Raw genomic sequence first — 10,589 nt, 5'->3', positions numbered from 1 at the left:
ACTCAGAGGGAAACTTATAGCTGCTAACAGTCTATATTAAAAAAGAAGAAAGAGCTCAAATCAATAACCTAACTTTACAACTTAAGAAACAGAAAAAGAACTAAATTCAAAGCCAAAAAAAAAGAAAGAAAATAAAGACTAGGATGAAGATAAATGAAATAGAGAAGAACAACAGAATCAACAAAACCAAACGGTGATTCTTCAAAAAGAATAACAAAATTGACAAACCTCTGGTTTAGACTAAGAAAAAAAGAAGTTACAAATAACTAAAACCAAAAATGAGACTGAGGACATTACATCTCACAGAATTCAAAAGGATTATAGGAGAATATACTGAGAAACTGTACACCAACAAACTAGACAACATAGGTGCAACGGAAAATTCCTAAAAACACACACATTACCAAAATTGACTCAAGATACAGAAAATCTCAACAGACCTGTAACAACTAGAGATTGAAACAGTAATCAAATTCTCCCCCGAAAAGAAAAAGTACAGGATCAGATGGTTTTATTAGTGAATTCTACCAAACATTTAAAGAATTAGCACCAATCTGTCTCAAATTCCAGAAAATACACTCTTAAATCATTCTATGAGGCCAGCACTACTCTGATACCAAAGCCAAAGACACCAAAGAACAGAAAATGGGCTGGGTGCAGTGAATCACGCCTGTAATCCCAGCACTTTGGGAGGCCAAGGCAGGAGGATAGCTTGAACTCAGGGTTTCAAGACCAGCCTGAGCAACATGACAAAACCTGGTCTCCAAAAAAAAAAAATATATATATATATATATATATATAAATTAGCCAGGCATGGTGGTGCACAACTGTAGTCCCAGCCACTTGGGAGGCTGAGGCGGGAGGATCACTTGAGCCGAAATCGTGCCACTGTACTCCAGCCTGGGTGACAGAGCAAGATCCTGCCCTGTCTCAAAAGAAAAAAAAAAATTAAATTATAGGCCAGGCTTGGTGGCTCATGCCTATAATTCCAACACTGGGAAGCCACGGTCGGGGGATCACTTGAGCCTGGGAGTTCAAGACCAGCCTGGGCAAGAAAGTGAGACCCCATCTCTACAAAAAAATGTAAAAAAATTAGCCAGAGATGGTGGTGCATGCCTGTAGTCCTAGCTACTTGGGAGGCTGAAATGGGAGGATCACTTGAGCCTGGGAGGTTGAGGCTGCAGTGAGCAGCAATTGCACCACTATACTCCAGGCTGGGTAACAGAGCGAGACCCTGCCTCCAGAAAAGCAAAAACAAAAAGAATAGAAAATTACAGACCAATATCCCTTGTGAATATAGATGCAAAAACCCTCAAGAACAACAAAGTTCCTCAATAAAATACCAGTAAACTGAATTCAAGAGCATATTAAAATGATGATACACCATGACAAAGCGAGATTTATCCCAAGAATGGAAGGGTGGTTCCACGTAAGAAAATCAATATAATATACCACGTTAACAGAACCAAAGGGAAAAAAAAAAACCATGACATCTCAATTGGTGTAGAAAAAGCATTTGTCAAAATGTAGCACCCCACTACACACACAAAAAAGGTTAACTATGTGAGGAGATAGATATATTAATTAGCTTGATTATATTAATCATATTACTATGTATATCAAACCACCATATTGTATACCTTATACACATACATTTTTTATTTAAAAAATTCAAGTATCTGTTCATAAAAACACTCAGAAAGCTTGGAATAAAAGGGAATTTCCTTGATTTTAGAAAAAACATTTATGAAAACACAGCTAACATCATACTCAATGGTGAAAACTTTCCACTTGAGGTCAGCGACAAGACAAGAATGCTTGCTTTCACCATTACTATTTGATATTGTACTGGAAATTTAGCTTAGAGCAATTAGGCAAGAAAAAGAAATAAAAGACACCCAAATTGGAAAGGAAGATGTAAATCTCTATTTGCAGATGACATGATCCTACACAGAAAAGAACTCAAAGAATCCATAAAACAAATACTAGAGCTAATAAACAAATTCAGCAAAGTTGTAGGGTAGAAGATCAAGACAAAAATCAGCAGTGTATCAAAGGACTGTATCAAGAAAGCAAAAAGACAAACTACGGAACGGGAGAAAATATTTGTAAATCATGTATCTGGTAAGGGTCTAGTATCCAGATTATATAAAGAACTCTTACAACTCAACAACAGAAAAACAACCCAATTTAAAAATTGGCCAAGGATTTGAATAGACCTTTTTTCATTGACGTACAAATGGCCAAGAAGCACATGAAAAGATGCTTACCATCATTAGTCATTAGGGAAATGCACATCAACACTACTTTGCACCCACTGAAATGGCTATAAATGAAAAAAAAAAAAAGGAAAGTAATAGGTGTGGTAAGGATGTGGAGAAAATGGAACGCTCATGTACCGCTGTTGGGAATGAAAAATGATTCAGCTGCTGTGGAAAACAGTTTGGCAGTTCTTCAAATAGCTGAGCAGAATTACCGTATGACCTAGCAATTTCTACTCCTAGGTATATACCCCAAAGAACTGAAAACAAGTAGTCATTCAAATGCTCGCACATGAATGTTCACAGCAGTACTATTCACAATAGCCAAAAAGTGGAACCAACCAATGTCTTATGATTTCCTAGGTCTATCAACAGATGAATGAATAAACAGATTGTGGTATATACATGTCATGGAATATTATTCAGCCATTTAAAACAGAAGAGGGCACTGATACGTATTACCATACAGATGACTCTCAAAAACATGCTAAGTGAAAGCAGCCAGACATAAGATATCACATATTGTATGATTCTATGTATATGAAATATCCAGAACAGGTAAATCTATGGAGACAGAAAGCAGATTGGTGATTGCCAGTGGCAGGGTGGAGGGCAAAAGTTAAGTAACTGCTTAATGGATACTGGGTTTTATTTTGGGGTAATGAAAATGTTGTAGAACTTAATAGAAGTGGTGGTTGCACAATACTGTGAATATAGTAAATGCTACTGAACTGTTACTCTAAAATGATTAATTTTATGTGATTTCACCTCAATTTAAAAAAAAAAACATTGGATTAGAAAACAAAAAAAGAATTCATGGATATCTCTTTGATGCACCTAAAGTTTGGTCTCTATCTGAGATTATAAACCATTACGCAGACTCGAAGTTGTCTTGCAGATGGTATTTTCTGCCTATATGGTGTTTAAACAGTTACCAGTATTTTAACAACTAGGCAACTTTTAAAAACATCTGGATTTCAGGCTTTTCTTGAAAAAGTCTCCATGTGATAAAAGTTTGTTATTGCCAAGCAGCAGCTGCTTCCTTGAGATGAAGCATATTACTGTGCAGTTTGCCACAGTTTCTTCCATTTTCTATTGTCAATTATTATCACGCTTGTCTTACTTATTATTTTAAAGGAGAATTAAGAATAAACATGGGATATCTCTTATACTCATGTTCCCACTGAAAGTGGAAAAATAAATAAAAAATCCAGTTGTTTACTCCTAGCCTGTTTCACTCACTTACATCTCCTCTTCGAACCCACGGTTATCAGAATTTGCAACTCCTGTTCTTTTTGGTATCATAAAAGAATCTAAAAACTCTGCACAAACCTAGAATGAAGTTAATCAAGTACACTTTATATATTTGTCTGCATGAAAAATCAAAGTTAGGCAGATGCAAATAAATGTCCAAATAATTTTGTTCATCCAGATTGGGATTGAACGCAAAGCAAAACCCATGGTTTGGTCACTTGGATCTATTTTCCTTACTATAGCACCAGTATTAAACTGGGGTAACGGGAGGGATCAGCACGGGTTTACTAAACAGGGAAAACAGAAATTTGAAGATAATACATCAGATAATATTATTATCTTGCAAGTACTCCTCTTTAGAAGATACTGTGCAGATTCCTATGAAAAATATTTATGGTAATGTGGCAATTTTTTTCCCCACAGAACCTTGGATATTTTTCAGTAGCTCCGCCTTGACGACATACATAGAAGTCTTTGTTGCAGGGTGTGCAGTGGGGTGGAGAAGAAAGAAACATAATTCCTGAGAACTCCATCAGGCACAGTCTAATAAACATTAAATACCTTATCTCATTTCATCACCAACAGGTGTTAGCCCCATTTTAGAGCACTGGAGAGGACAAGGACACAAAGGGAGGTGATGTGGAGGCTCTATCATAAGTCTTCTGGCTTCATCTACTTTCCTGTCTAAAACAAGTCTTCAGCTTCAGAGATTTTTAAACGCTACCACTTGTTTTCTCAGAGCCACAATGTAATGTGGTTTCCGATAAGGGATAAGATCTCTTATCTGGGGTGGATAAGGAAGTTGGTTATGTCTGACAGGGGAAGGACACATGAGACCACTGCTGTTATAACTGGCGTTGCCTTCTCCCATTCCTATGCCAATGTGGGAGGCCATGCTTCCTTCGCCTGGAGACACAGCCTCAGTGCCTGCTCCAAACACACTAGAAACCGAGTTCCGTGACGGTACAGGCTTTAGTTTATCCACCTTATATATAGACACCACATGCAGCATAGCAACCGGCACTTAACACATTTTTATTAAATGAATGATGTTATTATCTAAAGGGAATAGCAGAAAGCAAAAGGGAACCCATTTAGCCTGGTCATAGAGAGAACGTTGGATACAGGTTTGGTAACTCTGTGAACAGGTTCTTCCATGGCTACAAACATTACATTGTTTTACCTTTAGCTCTAAGATCTATGATATCTCTTACTGGCTATAAATGTGATACTGGAAATGAAATATAAATAGAAAAGAAGGCTAGTTGAAAGAAACAAAGTAAGAGAATCCAGAGAATGCAATCTAGTGTAAAGAGAGTCTCTGCTGATTGGGCTTGGTAACCTCTAAGACTATTATACCAGGCTGCCCAGCAAACTAAAATAACAATGACTGAATTCCTTTATTAGACCAAAAAGAAGAGAGAACACTGACCGGGCGCGGTGTTCACGCCTGTAATCCCAGCACTTCAGGAGGCTGAGGCGGGCGGATCACAAGGTCAGGAGATTGAGACCATCCTGGCTAACACAGTGAAACCCCATCTCTACTAAAAATAAAAAAAATTAGCCGGGTGTGGTGGCGGGCGCCTGCAGTCCCAGCTACTTGGGAGATTGAGGCAGGAGAATGGTGTGAACCCGGGAGGCAGAGCTTGCAGTGAGCCAAGATGGTGCCACTGCACTCAAAAAAAAAAAAAAGAAGAAGAAGAAGAGAGAGAGAACATGAAATTTACTGCTACAAAAGAAATTATTTTAATTCTTAAGAATTCAAGGATATCTTTTTGTAATATTATAATTAAAATAAAAAGCTCTATCAACATGAAGGCCAGGACATGAAAAGATGTTTAAGATCTATTAAAGTAGGAAAAAAAACAAATTACAAAATATATAGTTTGATTTTGGTGTTTGCTTAAAAAATGTTTTACATGTACATAGAAAATATCTGGGGGATGGGCGTGGTGGCTCATGCTTGTAATCCCACCACTTTGGGAGGCCAAGGCAAGTGGGTCACCTGAGGTCAGGAGTTCGAGACCAGCCTGGCTAACATGGTGAAACCCCGTCTCTACTAAAAATACAAAAATTAGCCGGGTAAGGTGGTGGGCACCTGTAATCTCAGCTACTCGGTAGGCTGAGGCAGGAGAATTGTTTGAATCTGGGAGGTGGAGGTTGCAGTGAGCCGAGATCCCACCATTGCACTCCAGCCTGGATGACAAGAGTAAAACTGTCTCAAAAAAAAAAAGAAACGAAAAAAAATCTGTAAGAATATAATCTAAACTGTTAATAGTAATTAACTCTTGGGGGTAAAATTATGATAAAAGTTTATCCTCTCTTTAGATTATGCGGAAAAGCACTTTCTACAATTCATATTTTTGTAATGTCTGAATTTGTTTTAAAAATGAACTTGTATTATCTTTGTTATCAGAAATGTAAAAATGAAACCAAAATAATTTGTCTCCTAAAAATACCTTTATCAAAAAAAGAGGTAAAGAGAAATAATATTTAATAACCTAAAATAGTGTTGTGAAAGCAGGTTCTGTGGAACACTGAGGCTCCTCAGAGGTTCTTTGAGAGCCAGTGCAAGACAACATGTCCCCACCCAAACTCATAAGCTTGAGCATCTGACTCTCAGTAGCTTAATACCAAAGTTCTGCTGTCAATAAGTTTGAAATTTTCTGTTTTAAAATATGTGTAAATAATTTATTTCTGGGCTGGGCGTGGTGGCTCATGCCTGTAATCCCAGCACTTTGGGAGGCCAAGGCAGGCAAGTCACCTGAGGTTGGGAGTTTGAGACCAGCCTGACTAACATGGAGAAACCCTGTCTCTACTAAAAATATTAAAATTAGCCAGGTGTGGTGGCTCACGCCTGTAATCCCAGCTACTCAGGAGGCTGAGGCAAGGAGAATCGCTTGAACCTGGGAGGTGGAGGTTGCGGTGAGCTGAGATCGTGCCATTGCACTCCAGCCTGGGCAACAAGAGCAAAACTCTGTCTCAAAAAATAATAACAACAAGTAATTTATTTCTGAATGTTTCTTAAAGCACTTCCTGGGGTTTGAATAGGTTCCCCAGGAATTGAGATGTATGTGTTCTTGTGTTTCCTAAGCACAGATTTTGATACCTAGAGCTTCTTGAGTGCAAGGTCTACTGCATTTGTGAGCTGCCTGGGTATAAGGCCTAGTACTCTATGCATAGGTGCCTCTGCTCAAGAAGACTAAGGCAGCAGGCAGCATCTGAACAGCCTCTCTGAATCATGGTCCATCCAGAAGCAGAAGATTCAGGATCACCACAATTTTCAGATAAATGAGAAGTCAAGACTGAACAATTAGAAGTAGGTCGATGACTTTTTAAAGCAACTTTCTTGAGAGAGAATGCTTTTCTTTGCCAAATTCTTCTTTCTCATCACTAGTCGTTTTTCAAATAGGATACGGCAACTGCCTATAAGTCCTTTTTGTTGTTTTCAGAAGTCTTTCTGCTACAGAATCTTCAAGTATTTTTGCAGGTTACTTGTATGTCTCTAGCCTCGTTTTTTATGATAAAATCTGACTTCAGGAAATATAAATGAAATGTTTCAATATTCGAGCTAAAATGTCTGCATCCTCTAAAGTTAACAGAATGCTTTTTGGAAATTTTAATTTTTTTTTGTTTGGCTCCCCGTTATCTGTAACAATCAAAGAAAAGTCTTTGAAATGAAATCCCTTTCCCTGTTTTGTTTATTCTTTCTGACTTTCACATCTTCATCTGGATTCTTATTGGGCCGAAACTAACATGGCGTTTTCTGTTTACTACCTCATCTGTGTTTCCTGACAGAGGGTAGCAGAGCCTGTGAATTTCCCCATCAGAACCACCAGGGGGAGCTCACTCACACAGGAATCCCAGCCCATCTACGAGGGGATGGTGGGAAAAGCAACCCAACTTTCTTCAGTAAGAATGACCCTTCTGCACATGGATGAATTATCGCACATAAGCGACATCTTACTGACAATGGTGGTGAGATGAAGAGCCCTTGAGAAAATGTATTTAGAGAAAGCCCAGCAGCCAAATGCCTCAAAGGCAAGGCTACTGCCCAGAGCAGGTACATACTCTGCCTGTACCTGTTTTTCAAGACTTGGCTTGCTAAGCTGTACAGTTTGAGGTCCAGCGAGTCTGGTCCCTGGAGTAGCTATCACAATGCTGGTGAGCTGGGCCATGGGGAACGTTTTGGCTATGGTTGCAGTCTGCCCATTGACGACACGGACGGGGTGGATGGAATTCTGGGATGTGGGAAGGGTTGTGGGGGTGAACTTGGTCAGCATGACGGGCCTCTGGATAAGCTGAGGAGCTGCGAGCATGGGAGGTGGTGCTGGGGCAATAGGAATGTTATTCTGGGCCACAGGCTTGGGTCGAACCTATAGGGGAAAGAGAGAATAATTATTGTATTACTTAAGCTGCTCAAGTCCTATAAAAGCAAATCTTCCACACTCTATGTATGAAATAGTATTTAATATACTTACTAATGTTCATTTTGGTATATTAATTCTATAGACCTCAGGGCATACAATCTTATATAAGACTCATCAGCTCTTCAGGTTCATACCTCACCCTAGAACACAGCTTTTGATTCTAAACCCTGAGCTCCCTCTTCTACACCATGCCACCTCTTCTGGTTGAGCTCAAAGGCCTAATCCAGAGACTGGTCCCACCCAGAACTTGTGCATAGTATAGTCATAATGTTGCCAATAGCCTTAACTCATATTTGAAATTTCTTCATATCCACAGCTTCAGCTTACCCCCATTTCTGGCCCTCTAACTCCCCGTTCTTGGCCACTCCTCCTCTCGGTCTCCTTTGTGGGCTTACTCTTCCTCTGCCTCATCCTAAATGTGATGACTATTTCTTAGGATTTTTTTCCCATGGTACCCCTTTTCTTCCCAATGTTCCCATTATTCCTAGGACCTTTCGCCCATGTCACGGCTTCAATTACCATGTGTGTACTGAAGACTTTCACATTTTTACCTCAGAACCTGAGACATTTCCTGAACTTCAGAATTATATTCAACTTGAGTATCTCATAAGTTCAAAATCAACATGTCTAAGACTCATTAATTTCTTCTTCCAATCCTCTCTTCCTCCTATAATTGCCTCAGTAAGAGACCTTTTCTTGACAAACTTCGGAATCACTCTTAATGATTTCTACTCCACCCTCTACTCTCTAAATACTTCTCAAATCTGTCTACTTCTATCCTCACTCTACTATCCACTATCCTAGTTTATGTGTGGCTCACTAAAAACAGTGAAAAAAAGTTACAGTTAAAAACATGAGGTCAGCCTTGCTTGGGTTCAAATCCTGGTTCTACCACTCACTGGCTGTGTAACCTCAGGTAACATACTTGATTTTTATAAGCCAGTTTTGTTGATGTTGTTGTTGTTGTTGTTGTTGAGATGGAGTCTCGCTCTGTTGCCAGGCTGGAGTGCAGTGGCACGATCTTGACTCATGGCAGCCTCCGGCTCCCAGGTTCAAGTGATTCTCCTGCCCCAGCCTCCCGTGTAGCTGGGGCTACAGGCACACGCCACCACACCCAGCTAATTTTGTATTTTTAGTAGAGACAGGGTTTCACCATGTTGGCCAGGATGGTATCGATCTTCTGACCTCAGGATCCACCCGCTTTGGCCTCCCAGAGTGCTGGGATTACAGGTGTGAGCCACTGCGGCCAGCCATAAGCCAGTATTTTTCTTTTTTTTTTTTTTTTTTTGAGGCGGAGTCTCGCTCTGTGGCCCGGACTGGAGTGCAGTGGCCGGATCTCAGCTCACTGCAAGCTCCGCCTCCCGGGTTTACGCCATTCTCCTGCCTCAGCCTCCCAAGTAGCTGGGACTACAGGCGCCCGCCACCTCGCCCGGCTAGTTTTTTGTATTTTTTAGTAGAGACGGGGTTTCACCGTGTTAGCCAGGATGGTCTCGATCTCCTGACCTCGTGATCCGCCCGTCTCGGCCTCCCAAAGTGCTGGGATTACAGGCTTGAGCCACCGCGCCCGGCCCACATGCCAGTATTTTTCAAACTTTTAAAACTGTGACCCTGTGAGCAAAACCCTTTCCCCTTGTGCATGAGGCTTGACCTTCAATGAACTCTTTAACTCTGCTCTCCTGGAAACCTGGTAAGGGTAAGAATATCAACTATATTACTAGGCAAAACTGCTTATGATAAAAATGATCCCTTACTGGCTGGGCACAGTGGCTCACACCTGTAATCCCAACACTTTGGGAGGCTGGGGCTGGTGGATCACTTGAGGCCAGGAGTTTGAGACCAGCCTGGCCAACATGGTGATACCCCGTCTCTACTAAAAATACAAAAATTAGCCAGGCATGGTGGCACACACTTGTAATACCAGCTACTTGAGAGGCTGAGACAGGAGAATTCCTTGAACCCAGGACGTGGAGGTTGCAGTGAGCTGAGATAGTGCCACTGCACTCCAGCCTGGGTCATAGAGTGAGACCCCATCTTAAAAAAAAAAAAAAAAAAAAAAATTCCTTATTGCTAAATCAAATCTGGATGGGCTTGAGGGGACCCCATGATCTGGGCTTCCCTAAGTGGGGTGACTCTTATAACTTGGGCACATCCATTGTGGGGACCTTGAAAGCCATGCCTATGTAGTTTTTATAAGATACATTGGCTCCTGTGGGCATAAGGCTTCTATGCCAAGGTGGCTTTCCCATTGTCTTAGGGAAGCAGCTTATTTCCTTACACCTGAGCTATCCTTGGACCGCTGTAGGGACTGCTGTATGGACTCATTGAAGACAAATGTCTGATGCTATCTTGCTCACAAGCTGTGGTTTCTGTCCTGTATCATTCCAAGTAGACTGGTGCCAAGTGTGGCCCATGAAAGTCTTGTTGCTATGAATGTTTGGCTGAACTTAAAACAACCCTGTGGTGGGTGCTACTAACAGTAAGAAATGTATTTTACTCTGTAATCAGCATGCACCTATAGACATATATCTTAAAAACAAAAACTTTCTGAAATAGAGAACACAGTATGTGCTATGTACTCTTAACAGTTCCTATTCTATTCTATTCTATTCTATTCTATTCTATTCTATTCTATTCTATTCTATTC

The 10,589-nt window shown here is 40.4% G+C and overlaps 1 protein-coding gene across 28 annotated transcripts in view; it reads right to left on the bottom strand.

Annotated features, from left to right (window-relative positions):
• PHF21A (PHD finger protein 21A) overlaps positions 1-10,589 on the bottom strand; it is a 195,707-nt gene that overhangs the window by 29,625 nt on the left and 155,493 nt on the right. For all 28 annotated transcript variants that reach the window (XR_002732298.3, XR_002732299.3, XM_026454081.2 and 25 more), the window contains one exon: positions 7,598-7,891. Coding sequence is in view for 26 of the 28 variants with exons in the window: in XM_026454081.2 (XP_026309866.1) it covers positions 7,598-7,891 (294 nt within the window). In the remaining 2 variants the exon portion in view is untranslated. The remainder of the gene's footprint in view (positions 1-7,597; positions 7,892-10,589) is intronic.

The sequence above is a fragment of the Piliocolobus tephrosceles genome, chromosome 13 (genome assembly GCF_002776525.5).
Source record: "Piliocolobus tephrosceles isolate RC106 chromosome 13, ASM277652v3, whole genome shotgun sequence".
NCBI lineage: Eukaryota > Metazoa > Chordata > Mammalia > Primates > Cercopithecidae > Piliocolobus > Piliocolobus tephrosceles.
The sequence above is the reverse complement of the archived record's forward strand: the minus strand, read 5'-3'. Positions and strand labels throughout refer to the sequence as shown.